Consider the following 23,147-nt stretch of genomic DNA (forward strand, 5'->3'; position numbering starts at 1 on the left):
ATTTGAAAAGTTTTCTAGAAGAGGTGACACCTTGGATCTTGGAAGAAAAGGAGTTAGCCAGGACACCTGGGTGGATCAGTGGTTAAGCGCATCTGCCTTTGGCTCAGGGCGTGATCCTGGAGTACCGAGATCCAGTCCCACATTGGCCTCCCTGCATGGAGTCTGCTTCTCCCTCTGTCTGTGTTTCTGCCTCTGTCTCTCTATCTCTCTGTTTCTCATGAATAAATAAATAAAATCTTAAAAAAAGAAAAAAAGAAAAGGAGTTAGCCAGGTAGAGGGAACAGCATGAGCAAGAGTAGAGGCATGAAGCAGGTAGTATTTGTTATAAACATGTTGGTATTAGAGTTCAGAGTACAAGGACGGGAGTGATGAGATAGCCTGAAGATCTTGGATTTGGTCCCTCTGATCTATGGCTCACATACATATATTCCAGGGCAAGAACTCTTAGTTTAAGGTAAAAAATTTAAGGACCCATTATTAGTGTCAGTTAGTTGGAAAAATATTGTGAAAGGCTACTACTTTGAAGTAATTTTTGTTTTAGACTTATTACTACGTAATTTGCAAAACACTACAACACCAGGGGCACTTGAGTGGCCCAGTTGGTTAAACATCCAACTCTTGGTTTCAGCTCAGGTCATAATCTCATAGGTTGTGAGATGGAGCCCCATGTCTCTCGGGCTCCCCTCTCAGTGGAGAGCCTGCTTGAAAAATTCTCTCCCGCTTCCCCTCTCCCCACTTGTATGCCCACACACACTATCTCATTCTCTTTCTAAAATCAATCAATCAATCAATCAATCAATCTTAAAAAAAAACCCCATAGGGTGCCTGGGTGGTTCAGTTGGTTGAGCATCTGTCTTAGGCTCAGGTCATGAGTTCTAAGATCCTTACTCAGCAGGGAGCCTACTTCTCTCTCTCTCTCCCTCTGCTTGCAGCTCCCCCTGCTTGCTTGTGCTGTCAGATAAATAAATAAAATCTTAAAAAAACAAAAACAAAAAAAAAACAAAAACCCACTACAACACAGTTACTTTGGCATTTCCTCCTGCTGGTTTAGCTTTGATATTTTTACAGGGCAAATCAGTCTGTTAAGGCGCTTCCATCTGTCCTCCAACTTCAAAAATTTTTTTGCTATCCTCTCCTCACTTGTTTCTTTTGCCTTTGTGGGTTTATTTAATGCCCTCTTTGTTTCTTTATTATCTTTTTAGTGAGACTTGGGAGGAAGCAGAAGTACATGTGCACCCTTTATAACCTTATTGTTTAACTGGCAATTTGTAGTTACAGCTATACTTAAGGTGTTGAAAATTTGGTGCTTTGTCTTTAGAGGTGTTGGTTGTAACTAACTACAGATAGACTATAAACAATAATAGATTTCTGTAATATAGTTTAAAAGAACAGTGGGGAGTGGGTGGGAGGTACCTTTCTGATGTGTGCATTATACTGTTCATAGCCTCATGCCATTGGCAAGGTAAGTTTGCAGAGTTATTTCTTTAAAATGGACTGGTAATTCTTGCTTTAAAAATAATTTTTATTTACTTATTAATTAATTAATTATTATTATTATTTTTTGGTAAAGTAGGCTCCACGTCCAGTTGTGGGCCTTGAACTCACAACTCTGAGATCAAGAGTTGAATGCTTTGTTGACTGAACCAGCCAAGTGCCCAGACTGGGTATTTTTTTTTTTTTTTTTAAGATTTTATTTATCTATTCATGAGAGAGAGAGACAGAGGAAGAAGCAGGCTCCCCACGGGGAGCCCTATGCGGGACTCCATCCCAGGACCCTAGGATCACGCTCTGAGCCAAAGGCAGATGCTCAATCACTGAGCCACCCAGGCATCCCTCCAGACTGGGCAAATTTTTACCCAGACTACTTAATCACCTGATAATGAATATAGAAATATCTTTTTAAAGTGTAGGACCTCAAATGTGAAGGAAATGAAAAAGTTAAGACAAACTCTTTGGGTATAAAAAAGGAGATAAAAGGGATCCCTGGGTGGCGCAGCGGTTTGGCGCCTGCCTTTGGCCCAGGGCGCGATCCTGGGGACCCGGGATCAAATCCCACGTCGGGCTCCCAGTGCATGGAGCCTGCTTCTCCCTCTGCCTTTGTCTCTGCCTCTCTCTCTCTCTGTGTGACTATCATAAATAAATAAAAATTATAAAAAGAGATAATAGAGTTACAAATATAAAGAATGAAGTAATTGCCATATAAAATAGTTTGTGACAAGGGTAGTCCTCAACGGAAGTAATTGTGGTCTCATTTGAGTATGTTAAATCAGGGATGTATTTTAGGGGAGACAAATATGCTTACTCTTTGGTGGAAATGATAGGAATGTTAGAATGGGGCAGATAGGAGTGTTTTCTTTGACATTTATTATGGGTGCCAAGAATTTAAGTCCTCATGATTTATTTCTGTAGTTTGTTATGAAGTAGGAGAGAAGTAAGACTGGGGAGATGCAAAGGGCAGTGGGTTCTCAGCCTCGGTTGCTCATTAGAATCATCAGGGGAACTTTAAAAAAAATTCTTGAGTCCCAGTATTTTTTTTTTTTTTTAGATTTTATTTATTTATTTGAGAGAAAAAGAGAAAAATGATTAAGTGCACACGTGCTTGAAAACAACGAGAGGAGCAGCACAGGGAGAGGGAGTGAGGAGTCCCGTGTAGGGCTCGATCTCATGACCCTGAGATCATGACTGGGAGCTGAACTCAAGAGTTGGATGCTTAACTGACAGCCACCCAGGCACCCTTTGGGTCCCAGTGTTCTGACTTAAGTGATTTGGAGTAGAGCCCAGGCATACCTTTTTTTTTGGAAACTATTACATCATGCTGGATGATTCTAATGTGCAGTTAGGTTTAGAGGTTCAAACTTCATGACTAAGTTTGTTTGATAAGCCTGGGATAAATGAGAGAGTAATTTGATTTGAATTGAGTAGTATTCTATATAGCCTTAATTTTTTTGGTAAGAGAAACCTCCCAAGTTAGTCTGCTACTAAAATCTACCCCAGTGTGTGTGTGTGTGTGTGTGTGTGTGTGTGTGTGTGTGTGTGTGTTTTAAAGATTTTGTTTATTTAAGAGAGAGAGTGCTAGAAAGCACAAGCAATGGGAGTTATGGGGGAGAGGGAGAAGCAGGCTCCTGCTTGGCAGGAAGCCTGATGTGGGGCTTTATCCTAGGACCATGGGATGACCTGAGCCAAAGGCAGATTCTTAATGGACTGAGCCATCCATGCACCACTCCCTCCCCCATGCGTTTTACATTTTATTTAGTGAATATATATAATGAAATATACTTGTAAGCAGCAGGGATATATCAAGGACCAAATTGCTGCTGCTTTCTAGTTTGTCCCTTTCTGCTGTAATTCAGTTTTGGTTGATTTTTGAACCAGCTAAGTGCTCTGATACTTGTTCACCAAAATGCCACTATAGCCAAGGACAGTGATCTCATACTGGGTGCAAGAGTAAGGTAGTGGAAAATGGGACTATGAAGGCTAGAGATGGCTGGAGTTTTCTGTACCAGATCAAAACTAGTTTCATGTTTGAACTGTCTTTGTTGTGTCAGCAGATAAAGCTGTGAAAATACTGTATTTTATCACATTATAGTTTAAAAACATTAAAAAGTTCTTCAAAACTATAGAAAATGATTCTTTTATTCAAAACTATTTATTGTGTGTCAAGCACTGGTGATACAGCAGTTAACAAAGTCCTTGCTTTCCTAGAGCTCATGCTTCAGTGGGAAGAGCTAGATGTATTACACACTAATATTAAGTGGTGATCAATGCCATAAGAAATTAGAGCTGGTATGAGATGGTAATGGGTAAATTTGTGAGGTGGTCTGGGAGAGTCTCTCTGAAGTGGTCCTTGAGCAAAGATGTGAGGAAGCAGCAGGGCAGATATCCAGGGAAGTTTCTGTTGGACTGTTATTGTAGCTTGCAAAAACAGCTAGATGGATTTCCATCATATTTGGATGGAATTTGACTTGGACTGACTTAAAATGTAGGCTATGTGAGGAATGATGAAAGGTCTGTGTGACTACTAGTCTGGGTATATGTGCCATGGTATTCAACAGAGAACAGTAGTTTCAAATATGAGCTCCAAATAGAAAATCATGGATTATGTGCTCCATATTATAGAACTGTATTCCTTTATAGCTGAGTTCCTTCTCTCATGGACAACTTTGTGTAGCACCAAATTTGTGTATAGATGGTTAGGGTTATCTTGAACAACATCAGATGGGGAAGGTAGCTTCCAAATTTTACTTAATTATAGCCAGCTCAGAATCCTGAAGGAAGAATGTGGCTTTTGTGTTCCAAGGTGTTTGAGAGATTTAACTGTGACAAATTGAATAATATATGTGAAATAGACCTCAAAATTTCTTGCAGGGAGTAGGTCCTTAAAGATTGAGTCCCATCCATGGAAACTTCATGATGATTATGTTCATCAGTTGATGTCAGATGCTTAAGATTATAGTAAAATAGGTGATTTGGTGGAACTTTCAGATGCAGTGAATAGAGGGAATTGGAACTTGCAACTCTCTGTCTCTTTTTTTAAGATTTTATTTTTTATGTAATCTTTACCTTTAATGTGGGGCTTGAACTCATGACTCAAGATTAAGAGCCATGTGCTCCAATGATTGAGCCAGCCAGACACCCTGGAACTGGAACTCTTTAATTCCAAGAAGTGTCTTGTCTTTTGGAGACCTTCTTTCATGCCTGGACAGATGTTAGTTCTCGTGCCTGGAATAATACTATCCCTTGCTTCGCATTTCATCCATGTGTTACCCTTTTTTCGTGGCCTAGCTCCTGAACTTTCCCATACTTTGCTTTGCTTTGCACTGAGTTTTGTTTTATAGTAATACTTGCTTTGACTTTGAGTAATATAGTGTACTTAACAACTTTTTTTTTTTATTTTTATGTATTTATGATAGTCACAGACAGAGAGAGAGAGAGAGAGAGAGAGGCAGAGACACAGGCAGAGGGAGAAGCAGGCTCCATGCACCGGGAGCCTGATGTGGGATTCGATCCCGGGTCTCCAGGATCGCGCCCTGGGCCAAAGGCAGGCGCCAAACCGCTGCGCCACCCAGGGATCCCCTTAACAACTTTTTAAAAAAAAAAAATTTGTTTATTCATGAGAGACGGAGAGGCAGAGGAAGAAGCAGGCTCCCTGTGGGGAGCCCGATACAGGACTCGCTTGGAGGACCCCAGGATCATGACCTGAGCTGAAGGTAGATGCAACCACTAAAGCCACCTAGGTGTCCCACAACTTTTGTTAAGTGATTTTTAAATCTTTTTTTTTTTTTAATTTTTATTTATTTATGATAGTCACACACAGAGAGAGAGAGAGGCAGAGACACAGGCAGAGGGAGAAGCAGGCTCCATGCAGGGAGCCCGACGTGGGACTCGATCCGGGGTCTCCAGGATCGCGCCCTGGGCCAAAGGCAGGCGCTAAACCGCTGCGCCACCCAGGGATCCCTTGTTAAGTGATTTTATTTTGGTTACTTTAATTGTATTTTAAAAACTTTGTAAGAACACTAATTTTGCATCCTCTTTATTGACTTTTTTTTTTTTTTAAGATTTTATTTATTTATTCATGAGAGAGAGAGAGAGGGAGAGAGAGAGAGGCAGATACAGGAAGAGAGAGAAGCAGGCTCCATGCAGGGAGCCTGATACCAGACTCGCCTGGGACTTCAGGGTCACGCCCTGGGCCAAAGTCTGGCGCTCAACTGCTGAGCTACCCAGGCATCCCCTCTTTATTGACTTTGAATGATGTTTGTATATACTGTGTTTTAGGAAAGTATTTTAAGAATTGAACTCTAATGTTATCTCTGTGGAAATGGAATTTTATAGTGTGTCCTTTCAGTTTGCAGAGATAATGTAATTCTGATAATGTTTTTGCAACTTTTGTAGGATTGCACATGAATGGTGACTTGATAAAGAATTGACTGTTTCCTGAAGTGGTTATTAGAATTAGCTGATTTTAAAAAACACAGCTTCTTACCTTTGAAAATCTCCGTTTAAAAAGTGATTTACCAGTGGTTGAGCAGACACCTGCCTTTGGCTCAGATTGTGATCTTGGGATGAGTCCTGCATCCGCTTCCCTGTGGGGAGCCTGCTTCTCCCTCTGTCTGTGTCTCTGCCTCTCTCTCTGTGTCTCTCATGGGTAAATAAATAAAATCTTAAAAAAAAATAAAATTTGATTTACCTTATAATAGGACATCAGATAGACCAAGGAAAAGAATAGTCACCAATGATTTGGTTACTTAAGTAGTCATTGTTAACATTTTGGTGTGTAAGATTTTTTTAAAAGATCTTATTTATTTGAGAAAGAGCATGAGCATTTATTTGAGAGAGACTGTGCTCGTGCACTAATGGGGGAGAGAGAGACAGAGGAAGAGGAAGAAGCAGGCTCCTTGCTGAGCAGGGAGTCCCAACACAGGGCTTGATCCCAGATCCCTGAGTTTGTGACTGGAGCTGAAGGCAGATACTTAACCTACTGAGCCACCTGGGTGCCCCATTGTTAAATATATTTTTATAGAATATATAAACAAAGGAAAAAATATTTTTATAGAATATGGATTACAGGGCAGCCCTGGTGGCTCAGCGATTTAGCGCCGCCTTTGGCCGGCACGTGATCCTGGAGACCTTGGATCGAGTTCCATCCCGGACTGAGTCCCATGTTGGGCTCCCTGCATGGAGCCTGCTTCTTCCTATGCCTGTGTCTCTGCCTCTGTCTCTCTGTCTCTCATGAATAAATAAAATCTTAAAAAAAAAAAAAAAGAATATGGATTACAGTGATATTTTATAAACTGTTTTCCTCCTTATACTTAGTTAATAGGGTATTATGGATATTTTCCCATGTCTTCTTTCTTTTATATTTTATATTATTTATTTACTTTTTAGATTTGAATTCAATCTGCCAACATATGGTATAACACCCAGTGCTCATCCCATCAAGTGCCCTCCTCTGTGCCTGTCACCCAGTTACCCCATCCCACCACCCACCTCGTCTTCCGCAACTCTTTGTTTCCCAGAGTTAGGAGTCTCTCAGGGTTTGTCTCCCTCTCTAATTTTTCCCACTCAGTTCCCCTCCTTTCCCTTTTAATCCCTTTCACTATTTCTTATATTCCCCATATGAGTGAAACCATATGACAAATACTATGACTCCACTTATCTGTGGTACTTAGAAACAGTCAGTTTCATAGAAACAGAAAGTAGAGTCTACTTTGCTGGATGCTGGGGATTATGGAAGTGGGAAGGAGTTAGTGCCTAATGGTTATAGTATTTAAGTTATGCAAGTTCTATATCATTCTATGGATGGATAGTGGTGGTGGTTGCACAAGCGTGTAAATGTACTTAATGCCATTGAACTGTGTGCACTTTAAAAATGGTTAAAATGCTGAATTTTATGTTAATTACCATAATTAAAAATAATTCAAAAAATCAAATGGCCATGTTTATTGGGGCCTGTCTCTGGATTCTCTTCTGCTCCACAGATCGGTATGTTTATCCATTTGCCACTACCACACTTCGTAGTGGTACTCTAAGTTTTATAGTAGGTATTAAAAATCACATAATGTAATTTGTCCAACTTTATCAGAATTGTTTTGGATATTCCAATTCTTTTGTCTTTTCAAATAAATTTTAGAATTACTTTATATCTAAAAAATCCTGCTGGGATTTTCTCTTTCTCTCTTTTGTTCTTTTCTTCCTTCCTTTCTTTTTTTAAAAGTAGACTCCGCATCCAGTGTGGAGCCTAATGCAGGGTTTGAACTCACAACCCCGAGATCAGTAGCTGAGCCGAGATCAATACTTAACCAACTGAGCCACCCAGATACCCCTCCTGCTGGGATTTTGATTTGAAATTGCACTAAATCTGTAGAGTAATTTGGGGATTATTGACATCTTTCCTATATTGACTCTTCCAATCCCTGACCATGGTTTCATTAGGTCTTTGATTTCTTTCACCAGCCTTTCATACTTTTCAGCATACATACTCTATACCTTTTCTTAGACATGTAAGTATTTTGTTTTTAGAGCTATTGTAAACTTGTTTTTACAGATTTCAGATTCAGATTTCTAGTATATAGAAGTACAATTGATTGATTTTTGTGTTTTGATTTTACTATAACCTTTTTTAAAAGATTTTATTTATTGAGAGAGAGAGCGCAAGAGCGAGCACGAGGTGGGGAGAGGGGGCAGAGGGAGATGGAGAAGCAGACTCGTTTGGCTCAGGTCATGGTCCCCGGGTCCTGGGATCAAGCCCTGCATCAGGCTCCCTACTCAGGAGACAGTCTTCTTCTTCCTCTGCATCTGTTAATTTTATGCAGGTTTTCTACTCTAAGCTGTTAATATGTAGCTTATATTGATTACTTCTTGAATATTGAACCAGTTTTATAGTCTTGGGATAACTTTACTTGGTCCTGCTGTATCATTCTTTTTATATTTGCTAAATTCCTTTTACTTTTATTTTGTGGAGGATTTTGCATCGATATGCATGAGGGATGATGGTATGTAGTTTTTATGTGCTACCTTTTTTTTTTTTAAGATTTTATTTATTTGATAGTCACAGAGAGAGAGAGAGAGAGACAGAGACACAGGTAGAGGGAGAAGCAGACTCCATGCAGGGAGCCCAACGTGGGATTCGATCCTGGGTCTCCAAGATCGCGCCCTGGGCCAAAGGCAGGCGCCAAACCGCTGTGCCACCCAGGGATCCCTATGTGCTACTTTTTTCTAAATTTGGCATCAGGTTAAAGCTGGTCTCATAAAATGAGTTTGGAGGTATTCCCTTTTCTGTTTCTTGGAGAATTATGTAGAATTGATGTTACTTTTTTCTTAAATGTTTGATAAAATTCACTCCAATTAAAAATACTTTCTGAATTATCTGCAACTTGTTTATTGACTTATGGATTATTTAGGAGTATCTTGTTTATCTTCCAGTATTTCCTGTTATGTTTCTGTAACTGATTTTTACATCATGGTCAGAGAACATACTTCTAATTTTAAGGTCTGTTTTATGACGCAGGATATGATCTATTTTGATGAATGTTCTCTGTACATTTGAAAAGGATTTGTATTCTGTTGGTGGTGGAATATTCTAAAAATCGTATTCCTTGGTGGTGGTGTTCAGTTTCTCTATAATTGCTGGTTTTTTATCTGCTAGTTCTATTAGTTACTGAGAGAGGAATGTTGAAGTCTCCAGCTGTAATTTGGATGCCTATTTCTTCTCAGTTCTGTAATTTTTGGTGTGTGTGTGTGTGTGTGTGTGTGTGTGTGTGTGTGTTAACATGAGGGAGTGGCACAGGGAGAGAAAGAAAGAGAATCTTAATTAAGCAGGCAGCCTTCACCACTTGGGGCTTGATCTCAGGAACATGAGATCATGATCTGAGCTGAAATTAAGAGTTGGAGGCCCAGGCACCCAGCTGTATGTGTTTTGAAGTTATTTTTTAGTTGTATACATATTTAGGATTGTTTTTTCTTCTTTGTGAACTGGCCCTTTTATCATGTAATGACCTCATTTATCCATGGTGATTTTCTTTGCTCTGATCTTTGTCTGATATAACTATAGCTACTTCATCTGTTCTTTGATTAACATTTGCCTGAAATATCTTTTTTCCATCCTCTTTACACTTTTATTTATTTTCAATTTTTTTAATTTTAATTTTTAAAAGATTTTATTTATTTGAGAGAGCATGCACGCATGAGTTCTGGAAGATGCAGATGGAGAGAGAATCTGAAGCAGACTACTTGATGAGCACAGAGCCTGTCTCAGGGTTTGATCCCATGACCCTGAGATCATGACCCTAGCTGAAACCAAGAATCAGATGCTCAACTGACTGAGTGACTCAGGGGCCCCCTAATCTTTTTTTTTTTTTTTTTTAAGTAGGCTCCACGCCCAATGTGGGGCTTGAACGTACAACCCTGAGATCAGGACCTTGAGATGAAATCAAGAGTTGGACACTTAACTGACTGAACCACTTAGGTGCCCTTATTTTTAAATATTTTTTAAAAAGATTTTATTTATTTATTTAGAGAGAGTGTGTGTACAAGCAAGAGGAGGGACAAAAGGAGAGGGAGAAAGAATCTCAAGGAGACTCCATGCTGAGCATGGCGCCTGTCTTTTGGGCTTAGTCCCATGACCCTGAGATCATGACCCCAGCTAAAATCAAGAGTTAGATGCTGAGCCTACCCATACATCCCGTATTTTGTTTGTTTTTAAATAATCTCTACACCCAGTATGGTGTTTGAACTTACAGTCAGGAAATCAGGAATCACACACTACCTACTGAGCCAGCCAGGTGCCCCTTACTTTTGTCTTTAGAAGGGTAAAAGTTTCTTGAAGTCATCATAGAATTGGATTGTATATGTGTTTTTCAATTCATTCTGACAGTTGGTCTTTTATTTTTTTTTTTTTTTTTTAAAGATTTATTTGTTTATTTATGATAAAGAGAGAGAGAGAGAGAGACAGAGAGACAGAGAGGCAGAGACACAGGCAGAGGGAGGAGCAGGCTCCATGCAGGGAGCCTGATGCGGGACTCGATCCCGGGACTCCAGGATCGCGCCCTGGGCCAAAGGCAGGAGCCAAACCGCTGAGCCACCCAGGGATCCCCCCCGACAGTTGGTCTTTTAATTGGCATACATATCTAGACTCTTTAAATTGTTGATATTTTGAATTAGCTTCTTGTCTGTTACTGTTTTTTTATAAGACTTCTGAAATTCCACTTTAACTTATTCTTAGAAATTTTATGGTTTGTATATTCACTGACTTTCTCCATTAAAATACTATTCTGATACTCAGCAGAAACTTCAGGGAACATTGATCTTCAGTGACAGTTGACTGTTTTCTCAGTGGGGATTCAACTAGAGGCTTTACTAGTTCTCCTAGGTTATAAACATTTTCCATAATTTTATCTCAGACATAAAAGCCCTCAAAACTTGTGTGGTAATTACCTAGAAATTGGCCATAGTGACTTTATTGTATTTTGCAGAAAATGACAAGTACTGAATTATTTAAAAATTTTTTTCTGAACACTTTAATTTTGAAATAGTATAGAACAAAGAACTTCCCTATACCTTTTACCCAGTTCTACTAATTTTAATTTTAAATACTTTACCACATGTGCTTATCATTCCCACATATATACACACATATTACTTTTGCTCTATTGAGTATAGGTTATATATATCATACCCCTTTACCATTTCTATGTTTCTTTTTTTTTTTAAGTTTTATGTACTTAAGTAATCTCTACACCTAACGTGGGGCTCAAACTCAAGACCCTGATATCAAGCATCCCATGATCTTCCACCTGAGCCAGCCAAATGCCCTGTTTATTTCTGAGAACAATTATATTCTCTTCCTTTTTTTGAAAAAGGTTTATTTATTCATTTGAGAGAGAGAAAGAGAGCAGGGGAGGTGCAGAGGAAGAGAGAATCCTGAAGCACAGAGCGTGATGAAGGGCTCGATCCCAGGACCCCACGATCATGACCTGAGCTGAAACCAAGGGTTGGCCACTCTACTGACTGAGCCACCTGGGCGCCCCTATATTCTCTTTTCAAGCAGCTCTAGTTGTTAAGTTCTGACAGTTTGACAATAATACTTTAATCTGATCTATAGTACATATTACAAGTTTATCAGTTCTAATAATGTTCTTTGGAGCAACTTTTTCCATTGCAGGATTAAATACTGTATTTAGCTTCCATGAAAACATTTATTTTTAATGGACTATTTGTCTTTAAATCTTAAGTGTTGAAATTTTGTTCTTTTAACAGCTAAACCAGGTGGACAGGTGAAATGTCAGTATATATCTGCGGTGGATAAAGTTATATTTGTGGATGATTATGCAGTAGGGTGTAGGAAGGACCTTAATGGAATCTTGTTGTTAGACACTGCTCTGCAAACGCCAGTTTCAAAGCAGGATGATGTGGTTCAGCTTGAATTACCGGTTACAGAGGTAAGTTGAAATAAATCAATGTACTTTTTTACTTAATATAATCTCAGAACTATTAGGTTGTCCTTTCAGGACATTTTATATGTACCCCTATAAAAATGGAGAATTGAGAATTGACTTATTGATCACATTTAATTCCTCTGTATTGATGCTTATTGAAGTGGTTTTAAAGTGTGAACCGTATAGGTTGAACTGTAACAGAGATACCAAAATGTAATGGCTTCAACAATATAGTTTTTTCAGTAATAGTACAGGGCTAAGTGTAGGGGTAACTCTGCTTATTTCAGCACTTAGCTTCCATCTCATAAATCCATGACAGCTGTTCCAAGTGTCATTAGTATTTCCCAGTTATAGTGAAAGGGGAGGCAAAAATCCAGGGGAGCACACTGGTATGACCCCTCCCTCTCTCTCTTGTTTTGTTTTTCTCTTGTATTCTTTCCTGTCTCTCCTTCCTTTCCACTTTCCTTCTTTCCCTTCAGTCCTTCTTGCTGTCTCACAAACTTTCATATACACTCTTTTCATGTTCATCCCATTGACTAGAATTTAGTCACATAGTCACATCAAGCTGAGAAGATTGGAAAAGAGGTAGTTCTTTTTTTAAAAAATATTAGATGGAAGGGAGGAATGAAAATCAGTGGAGACCAGTAATCTTTGGTATGTATCATGTCTTTTAACAATCCCAGTTTAAAATTTTAGTTATATATATATGTTTCTATAGTGTTACATATTCTTTACTTAATTCATAGTTCCACTCTAATTTAAAATCTTTAAGTGTGCGTTGATGTTCATATAGTGTAATTTGAAAGTACGTTTTTCAAAGTTACTGAATTTTAAATCATCCTAAATAAAATATAAAAGATTATAATGCTGTGCTCTCTAATAAAGTGAGATATTCTTTTGTCTTCATACCAAATTGTTAATTATGAATTGTTTTGGATTTGGTGGTATGGTTAGTTGATAAAATCAGTATAGCATATTTCTCATTTTTAGGACATGAAGATTGTCAATGTGTAAATATAAAGTGCAGTATAAATGTTTCTATTTTCTTTTTTGGAAGGCTATATAAGAAAAAATGATACTGACATAGATCCATTTAGATTTCACATTTAGTGTCTTATCAGAGTTGTCTGTTATATGTTATTGTTCAAAGTATGTTGCTGGAAGTTTGAGTTCTGAAAAGAGAGAGAGTAGCCCTCTTTTTGTCTTCAGAATATTTGGATCTGGGGTCATGTCTAAAATTTTTGGATAGGGAATTAGTTTTAGTTGTAGTGAACATTTTTTCCTCCTAATATGAGGAATATATACTAGCTGATAATTTAATCAGGCTGATATATTTTTTTAAAAAATGATTTATTTACTCATGAGAGACACACAGAGAAAGAGGCAGAGACATAATAGGCAGAGGAAGAAGCACGCTCCTCACAGGAGCTCGATGCAGGACTTGATCCCAGATCCGGGGATGATGACCTGAGCCGAAGGCAGGCGCCCAGCCACTGAGCCACCCAGGCATCCCAATCAGGCTGATATCTTAATATCTTTAATATACACACACACATACATACATCTGTATATATGTATATATATTTGTATGTATATATGTATATATATATTCTACAATGAAAGATGGTTCAAACTATTCAAGTTTTAAAAACTACAGAATTACAATAAAATACTGGAATATTTATGATGAAATAGACTCTCAAATCAGTTGATACTCTACTGTCTGAAATTTTAGGTTTTTACCTGGCTTCTACTACCTTCTCTACCTTGTTGGCCATTAACATCTGTTGTTGATTTTCTGTTTACGTAAATAATTACAATTCTTTTTGTTCACATAACATTATTTGTGGACCTTCCACCATTCCAAACATCCTTACTGTACCACATAGTTTGTCATTGTCTTCATTGAAGTATGAGGTCCTAGGTTTGGTTGGATCAGTGTGGATGTATTCTTTTCCAAATGTTAACCATGCATTTCTGTTAAGGTAGTTCTTTCTGAATACCTGGGTAATAATACAGAGGGCTCTTTTATATTACCTGCTGACTTAGTGAATATTCCCTCTTATGGTTTTGTGTAATTTGAGTTTTTAAAACTCATTGAAGGATTTCACATTTATCTCTTCAAAGTTTTACCTTTTGTTTTTGTTCCAGGTATTAGCTTGTCCTGTTTTTTCTATCTTGCTTTGGTTTATAATAGCTTCCATGTATTAAAACTTAACTCGGTGGTGCTACACTGAATATGTTGCTTTATCTCATTTAATTTTGTAACAGCCCTTTCAAATCAATATATAATTAATTATATATGACTAAGTTTGATTAAAAAAGTAAAAGTAAACTTTAGTTATAATACCTGTCAAAGCCATTACAATTTAAAGTATTTGAATAAGGATCTGAATGTAAGAGTTTTTGTTGTGTTTAATTTTCTGTGATCATCTTTTTTATTTAGGCACAACAGCTCTTATCAGCATGTTTAGAAAAGGTAGATATTTCTAGTACGGAGGGTTATGATTTGTTCATCACACAGCTCAAAGATGGTTTAAAAAATACATCTCATGAGACTGCAGCCAACCACAAAGTTGCTAAGGTAAGAAGTTTAAAAAAAAATTACCTTGTTTGGATTTTAATAGAAAGAACACCTCCATACTTTCACCTTTCTCCTTTCCCCATTCTTGACCTGCCCTGGGAAATATCGTACTTCTAGATTTTTCTCTTTTAGAGAACAAAATGTGTTTATAAGTCACCTAAAAGTTGAAACTATTTTTACTGAAATCTAACTTCAGTTTGTGGGAACTATTTGCTTACTTTGTTCCTAAAGCTTCTGTACTTGATGGCTCTGTATTGGTTGAGAGGCTGTTGAAAGAACTTCCTTGTCAGGTGATGAACTTCATGAGAAATGGAACATATCGTTGGAAATGGGACCATTTGGGCTTTTGTTGAAATAATGTTTTGGTGGGCATGACTAGGATGTCTGTGTGAGATGGTGCTTTGAATTAAATCCTTGGATATTTTTTATTGATTTTTCTTTTTTTTCTAAATGTAATAAAACATATGGAATTTTTATACCAAAGGGTGTAAGGTAGAAGGTAAACCATCTTCCTAAAAATAATTTTTGATTTTATAGCTTTTTTTCTTTTTTTCTCTCTCTCTCTTTTTAAGACTATTCATTCATTCATGAGACACACACACACACACACACACACACACAGAGAGACAGAGACACAGGCAGAGGGAGAAGCAGGCTCCACGCAGGGAGCCCGACATGGGACTTGATTCCAGGTCTCCAGGATCACGCCCCAGGCTGAAGGTGGCACTAAACCACTGAACCACCTGGGCTGCCTGCTCTCTTTTTTCTTAAGTACAAGTTGTAACTATACTAAAATGTGATGTAGTGTCATCTGTTTGGACTGCTATAACAGAATACCACTGACTGGGTAGCTTATATACAACAGAAGTTTATTGTTCATAGTTCTAAGGCAGGGAAGTCCAAGATCAAGGTGCCAGAATGACTGTTTTCTGGTGAAGTCCTTCTTCCTGGTTCATACTTGGCTCCTTCTCACTGTGTCCTGACATGATGGGAAAGTCAGGGGATCTTTCTGTAGCCTCTTTTATAAAGGCATTCATTCCATTCAGAGAGCTCTATTCTCATGACTTAAGTACTTCCCAGAAGCTCTGCCTACTAGTACCCGTCACCTTTGAGGGTTAGGATTTCTACAGATGAATTTGGAGTGTGGGACACACACATTCAGACTTATAGCACATTCCTAGCTTTATCTGTTAAGAATGTATCTTGAGTGTCTTTCATATTAATCCTCAGATCAGCTGTATCCTTCCTAATATTGAATTTTTAAACACAGATTTACCATGATATTAACTATTCTCTTGATGGGACATTTTATTTAGTAAAACAGAAACCATACTATGCTTTCCAACAAAGAGAATTTATTGTAAGGAATTGATTTTAACATACGTTTGAGAACTGAAGAAGTGGAAAGGAAGTCCTGAGGAAGCACAGAGATATTAAGCCTAGGAAGCAGCTGTCACGTAGGTCTGCAGAGCAAGAGCTTAGGGTTGTCAGCACCAACAAACTTAGTAGGCTCTGTGGGTCTGGGCTTCTCAGGGAGCTCCTCAGGCTTCTCGGGGAGCTACTGTCTAGCTGGAGCTTGGGGCTCGGAGCTTGAGCTGAGACATGGATCTCTGAAGAGGGATGCTGCATGGCTGGTGTTAATACCTCTGAGGAGCTGTACGAGACTGGTTCTGGGAATGCTAAGTAAATAAAACATGGAAGACTAGAAGAATCAGCTGCTACCACCAGGTCCTGTGCTGAATCAGCATTGACAGCAGTGATGAGTAATAGCTGGGAGAAGTCTTTTCTGCCCTCATCATGCTTTCCAATTTTCATCCTGTGTTCCTTTTGTTGGAACTTGACAGCCAGGAAACTGGCTGGCAAAGAAGTAGTACAGTTTGTAGAGTCCCAGCCATAACATGATAGGGAAGAGAAACAAAGGGTCAGTTTGGAGCTGAGAGAGAATAGTTTTTTAATTGGCGCAGCATACCCTTTGGCTACTCAGCATCTCCATACATACTTTCTGTGCATATTTGAACTTTTTATACAACAAAAATACTATGTTTTCATGTTTTACAAATGAAGATTCCCTCTCCCCATCCCCCAAAATGAAAGATGAATAGTTCTAATAGGTATTTTATCTATCCATAGCTAATACTAATTACTAAAATTTAGTTATTTTTAGGTTTCATTGTTTAGATAATAGAACTGTGCTACTTAAAGATTAACTACATCCAAAATTCTTGCATAAAATAAGTCTGTATGTCTGTCTGCATCTGTGTGTCTGGATCTAAATCTACATCCTCCATCATGTGTAATAAGAAGAGAAGAAAATATTCATAGCTACTATATCCCTCAGTTCTATAATGGTCAAAAGGATATACTTGATAATTTATAACTTCCCTCTACTTCCAATTTCATATTTGACCTCAGCTGTCAGATGTCTGCATGGTGGGGTGACCCACCCAAGTCTTCACTTTTGCAGGATCTAAATCCTCAGTGATGCTGTTTTAATTTTTGTAATCACCCATTCACTGTTAATATTGGACATGGGAGGACTTAGAGGCACTGTAGAGAATCCCTTGGTTTCTATTTTTTTTTTTTTAAAGCTTTTATTTGAGAGAAAGAGTGTGTGTGCACAAGCAGGGGGAGGGGCAGAGGAAGAGGGAGAAGCAGACTCCCCGCTGAGTGGGAGCCCAACATGGGACTCTATCTTGAGGACCCTGAGATCATTACCTGAGCCAAAGGCACATGCTTAACTGACTGAGGCACCCAGGCACTCCCTTCATTTCTTATTAAGTTCTCCTTGCCCCTGTCAGTTAGCATCAATCCATTTTCCCCTTGTTTGTCAGTTTTAATCATACCAGGCAGTAGAATAACTGCTTTCTTTGCCTGATGATTCAGTGACAAGAGGAGCCCAATATTGCTGGGTAGCAGTTTTAACACATAATTCAATGGAACCATTGTAGTCCTGATAGAACACTCTCCCTTGGGATGTCGGACTGCTAGAGCTTAAAGCTTGGAAAAAAAAAATCTCTGAATGGAGTATTAAATATGATAGCAACCCTTTTGGGAGAAACCGTTAAGTGTTTGATTTGTGTTGAGTCTAAGCATATTCATCATTCTGTAAGGTAGAACCTCTCTTCCAGTTAGTACTGAAAATGAGACTTCAGTAGGGCACTACACTTTTTTTGTCAGGCTTGTTGGATGATAACCGGTAAGACCAATCAGCTTCATGGACAGAGAATTCCATTGCTGTGTTTTTCTTGTTTTGTTTAGTTTTGTTTTTTGCTGTGAAGTGCTTTCTTGGTTAGAAGCAAAGTTGTGTGGAATACCATCATAGTGCATAAGCCATTCTCTTAGTCCACAGGCAGTGGTTTAATAGTATCGCAAAAGTGTTGTAGACAGAACAGGTAAACGCATACGTAGAACACATATTTATTATAGTGAATGCAAGTTGATGCCCAATCCATGGCTGAAAGAACCCAGTATAATCAACTTGTAATTAGATAGCTGTCTGTTCCCCCTGGAAAACTGTGTCATATTAGTGGCTCAGCTTTATTATCTGCTATTGATAGATTGGGCAATCAGTAACAGCTGTAGCCTGATTAGTCTTGGTGACAGGAAGTTTGTGTTATTGGACCTGTACATACCTCCATCTCTGTTTCCATGGCACTTTGCATACAGGTCCATTGAGCAAAGCATTGGAGTAGCTATGGAGAGGGTAAGTGACACTCATACAATGTGTATAATTTGTCCATTTCCTTGGAAGTAGATGGCTTTTGATGAGCATTTGTGTATCTCATAAATATTTTCACATACCTTGTTTATTTTGTGAGGTCTGTCCTTAGACCTTTACCCTTAACTGCAATCCTAATCTTTCCAAATGCCTGACCATCTGGCCAAAATAATAGATACTGTCTGTTTATCAGTGAAGATCTTCACTTATGGGCAGTTCTCAGCCCAGACAAAGAGAACAGCCTCATATACTGGTTAAAGTTCTGCCCACTGAGATTTACCTTCACCACTGTCCTGATTGGGATTGTAATGGTTGAAGCCATCACTCTAGGGTGGTACCAGCCAAATGTGCAGAACCATTTGTAAATCAGAGCCATGGATTTTCTTCTACAATTACCTCGTAAGGAGTTCTCTGTGAAGCCGTCAATGCAGAATGAGAAAGAGGAATTATTACAATAGTAGGTATTACAGAAGTCTGAGTTACATGCTTATTCAGCTTGTCCAAAACTGACCTTTTGGACTTTCTCAAGATTTATCTCTTGTAAACCACTCAGTGAAAGAGACTTGTCTTTTCTTCTCAGGAGTACGGTTTGGTATGTCATATAACATCTCGTTTCTGACAGCTCTGATAGCACAGTGTTTTTTTTTAAATTTTTTTTTTTGTAAAGATTTAATTTATTTATTCATGAGAGACACACACACACACACACAGAGAGAGGCAGAGACACAGGCAGAGGGAGAAGCAGGCTCCATGCAGGGAGCCTGATGTGGGACTCAATTCCGGGTCTCCAGGATCATGCTAAACCGCTGAGCCACCCAGGCATCCCCTGCACACATGTTTTTTAAAAAAGATTTATTTGTTTTAGAGAGAGTGGGAGAGGGAGAGAAGCAGACCTCCCTACTGAGCACCCAGCCTAACATGAGGCTCTGTCTCATGACCGTGAGATCGTGACCTGAGCTGAAACCAAATCGGATGATTAACTGACCAAGACACCCAGGCGACTCTGATCACACAGACATTTATCTCATGGATTGGTACTAATTTCTGTTGGGGAAGGAGAAGCCAGAAACTTTCTCAACAGTTATTTACAGGGGAGGGCATGGTTTTACCCTAGTATTGTGCTAGTGATTGTCCCAGTTCAGCTTGCCAGACAGGCCTTTCAGCATCTTTACCTACTGCACACACTTCTGGTGTCATTGCCTATGCTCACTGGTAAAAGTGGCAGAATGTCTTGTGGTTGAGCCAGGTCCTACTGCAGAGCTTCCTGTTCTATTCCTGGATTCTTTGATAATGGAGTTAGAATAGCATACTCAGATATGCTAGATATTGGGTCCAGAATCCCACTAGGCCCACCAAGCATTGTGCTTCTCTTTTTCATTGTTTGCTTTTATAAGTCATAGCAACTTGTCTTGCAGGATATTTCTTGTTGGAAGAAATATCCTGACATGCTCAGACCAAAAGACTTCCAGAAACTTCACAGAGATTGTGGGACTCTTAGTTTTTCTGGGCATTATTGATCCTCTCTGGCTTGCATATGTCTTACTAAGGTATGTAAGTACCTTGCTACTTCCTCCTCATCTGGACCAGTCAGCGTGATGTTGTAGAGCAGTGTGGTGATCTACAGGATATTAAGTTGATCAAGCTGTCTCCAGAATAGATATGGTAAAGAGCATGAGCAATAATCCCAGGGTAGGACTGAAGATTGATTGTTACAGCCAGATAAAAGCAGTCTACTTTTGGATGGTTGTTAAAAATTAGCATCGAGAAGAAAGTATTTCACAGAACTGTAACTGCCTACCAGAAACCAAGGGATTTGTTGATTTGCTTTAGTAAAGAAACCTCATCTGAAATAGCAGCTGCACTTGAAGTCACCTAATAGGTTATAATCCACAGTTTTTCTTTTGGATCCATTCACATTTTGCATAGACCAGACAGGCCAATTAAATTAAGGTGAGGTAGTTTGAATTCCTCTATCTTTCAGGTCTCTTAGCATGAAATTTCCTCAGAAGTGTGGTATTGCTCTGGTTTAGTAGGTTTGTAGAGAATAGAAGTTCTGGGGGCTTCTACTTGACCTTTCTTCCTTTAATAATTCCTAAAGAGGACCAGAGAAGCAATGTGGAAATTTTTGTAGTTGCCTGTTTTATATCTCTTTCAATTATGCTTTTTGGAACTTGACAAATAACTACAAGATAGGTACAGGGATCCACAAAGCTCAACTTTGGCCCAAAACTCTATTATTTGGCCCAAAGCTCTATTATTAATCACTTGACCATCCTAAGTCTGCACTTTAACTAGTGGACCACAGTGATTTTTTTACTGGCCCAAAACTCTATTATTAATCACTTGACCATCCTAAGTCTGCACTTTAACTAGTGGACCACAGTGATTTTTTTACATCAGTTTCAATGCTACTGCTTTGTAAAGCCTGAAAGATCACAATATTTCCTATTTCCCAGTGGACAATGACCGTAGTGAATGTCTGCAGGTGCCTTTGGGGACGGCTTGGAGTATGGTTTACAGTGTATAATGGGGCATTTATTGTAGTACTACCCTTTCTCAAGTGGATTCAGGTAAGAGTCTTTGGATCTATGAATGGGTTATTTTTAGAAACAAAGGATTTCATTTTTCTCTTTATCTTTTTCTCTTTAGCAATTCAAGTTATGTTTCTGTCCAAAAGTTTTTCTAGTTAGGTGGATAGATAATAATTTAGTAGGCTGCCTAGAATGTGCTAGACAGATTAGAAAACCATAGGTGAGCAGGGACAGTATACAAAAATGAAATTATTTTATAAACTTATTTCTCTGGTAGAATAATACTTAGCATATTTGCTTTCTAACTTTAAAAATAATTTTAATGCTAAATAATTGTAGTTCATATTTGTTGAATGCTTACTGTATGAAACATTGTACCAATTCTCACTTGAATTTTCTTAAGAACATTATGTCAGTAGGTGTATTGTTTTTCCTCATATTACAGAAGTGGGAGACTGAAGTTAATTTGAGCAGGGTCACATTGTTGATGGTGAAGATGGTCTTGAAATCCAAGTCTGTGTGACTACAAGATCTGTACTTCTAGTTACTTTGTATATAGCAACAACAGCAAATACATAAGACTCTGCTAAACTGAAGTAAATCTTCATATGCCTATGAGTATGTACAGTATCACTACATTGTACAAGCAAATTATGTTGAGTGGAGAGATTTGAGTGCCTACTTTGTGCTTTCTATTGTAAGTGTGCTGGAGGAATATGAAAAATAACAGGTGATTTTCATTATCCTAAATTGTTGATGCATCTGTGAGAAGATGTCTACCATCAGGTTCTAAACTGTCTTTTTCTAATTGAGGTTTCATTTTTCATATAATTGCAAGTTCCTGCCTTACATGGTAAATTAATGGAGTAAATGGACTCAAGCCTGATAAATAGCTTTTTATTTTATAATGTATAAGTTATAGTTTTGATTTAAACTGTTGACATTTTCCTTTGCTTACACTCCCAATTTATTTCAGTGGGCCACGGTTACATTTCATCTTCCTCATCACGTGTTGAAGTCCATTGCCAGTGCCATTGTGAATGAACTCAAGAAAATAAATCAAAATGTTGCTGCCTTACCTGTGGCATCCTCAGTGATGGACAGATTGTCTTACCTCTTACCTAGTGCTCGTCCAGAACTTGGAGTGGGGCCAGGCCGTTCTGTGGACAGGTATAACCTTTCTTATAAGATGTGACAATGAAATGGAATTGATTAGGTTTTTGGATTAACCAAGAGTAACAAAAATTTAATTATGATTAAAAATGTATTTCAGAATGTTTTTGAAAACCATCCAGATTCTCATATCAAAATACTGAAGTGAATTAGTAATTGAATTCCTGTTAAACAATTTCTCTTGGTGCTTGGAAGGGACTTAAAGGGGTCATAAAACTATTTTGAAAATTCCAGCTCTGTACTCAGTAAATATTTGAGTCCACTTAAAAATGTAATTATTCAATAGATAAGAATTATTTTGCCTTGATGAAATTTTGTGATCTTTGAGATGAATTTTCATAAATTGAAAAGCCGTGCCAGAACCTATTTATAAGAGCCATATATTATTTCCCACTTAAAAAAGGAAAAGAGAAAAAAAAAAAAAAAAAAAGGAAAAGAGTTAAAAAATCATTTAGGGCAATTTTGAATTAAGATTTTTATGCTGCCCACCCTGGATTTAAACAGTGTATCACAGAAATCATACCTCAACCATTATTTTCTTCAGTAGAGATTCATTGAGGTCCTGCTTCGTGTAAAACTGATTAAAAAGCCAAATAATACGTTTATTTAAAAACTGAAATGATTTGCCATTTGAAATAACATTTACCAGATCCTTACTAAAAGTACTGAAGTTTAGAAATGCTTATGAGGAAATATTAAATTTAGCAGTTTTGATTCAGTTCACATTTGCCTTCCCATGTAGCATTTCATATTTTCAGTGGATGTGAATTATAACTTCTGTGCTTTTTTTCTGAATTACATTTATAAATAGTACATACTGATGTTAGCAAAGCCCCTACTGAATAAATAAACTTCTATTAAGTATGGCTCATCTATTAGTTTGCAATATTTATTAGCTTAGTGCTGGGTAAACTGAGACTTTTGCTTAATCAGTTGCCTATTTGTTGTTGTTGAGTGACTTCTATAATTATATAAATAGCTGCTTTTGGTTGTGTTAATATTTGGGAAGGGTTTTTAATATTCTGTAGTTATATTGCATTGTCTGTCTTTTGGGTAAAATGTAGAGACTATAATTTTTAATCTGAACAGCAATCACGTGATATGTGGTATGACTGTCATTAAAATATTCCCTAGTATATGTCTGGAGAGGGGGAAAAATGTACCTGAAATAAGTATTTCTTTTCCTAGAGCTATGCCTATCTTGAGATTAT

At 38.1% G+C, this 23,147-nt stretch overlaps 1 protein-coding gene across 16 annotated transcripts in view; it reads left to right on the forward strand.

Moving 5' to 3' along the window:
* The window catches only part of BIRC6 (baculoviral IAP repeat containing 6), a 230,691-nt gene that overhangs the window by 11,104 nt on the left and 196,440 nt on the right, over positions 1-23,147 (forward strand). For all 16 annotated transcript variants that reach the window (XR_005372291.1, XM_038561234.1, XM_038561222.1 and 13 more), the window contains exons 2-4: positions 11,752-11,933; positions 14,377-14,514; positions 21,740-21,933. Coding sequence is in view for 15 of the 16 variants with exons in the window: in XM_038561234.1 (XP_038417162.1) it covers positions 11,752-11,933; positions 14,377-14,514; positions 21,740-21,933 (514 nt within the window). In the remaining variant the exon portion in view is untranslated. The remainder of the gene's footprint in view (positions 1-11,751; positions 11,934-14,376; positions 14,515-21,739; positions 21,934-23,147) is intronic.

The sequence above is a fragment of the Canis lupus genome, chromosome 17 (genome assembly GCF_011100685.1).
Source record: "Canis lupus familiaris isolate Mischka breed German Shepherd chromosome 17, alternate assembly UU_Cfam_GSD_1.0, whole genome shotgun sequence".
Taxonomy (NCBI): domain Eukaryota; kingdom Metazoa; phylum Chordata; class Mammalia; order Carnivora; family Canidae; genus Canis; species Canis lupus.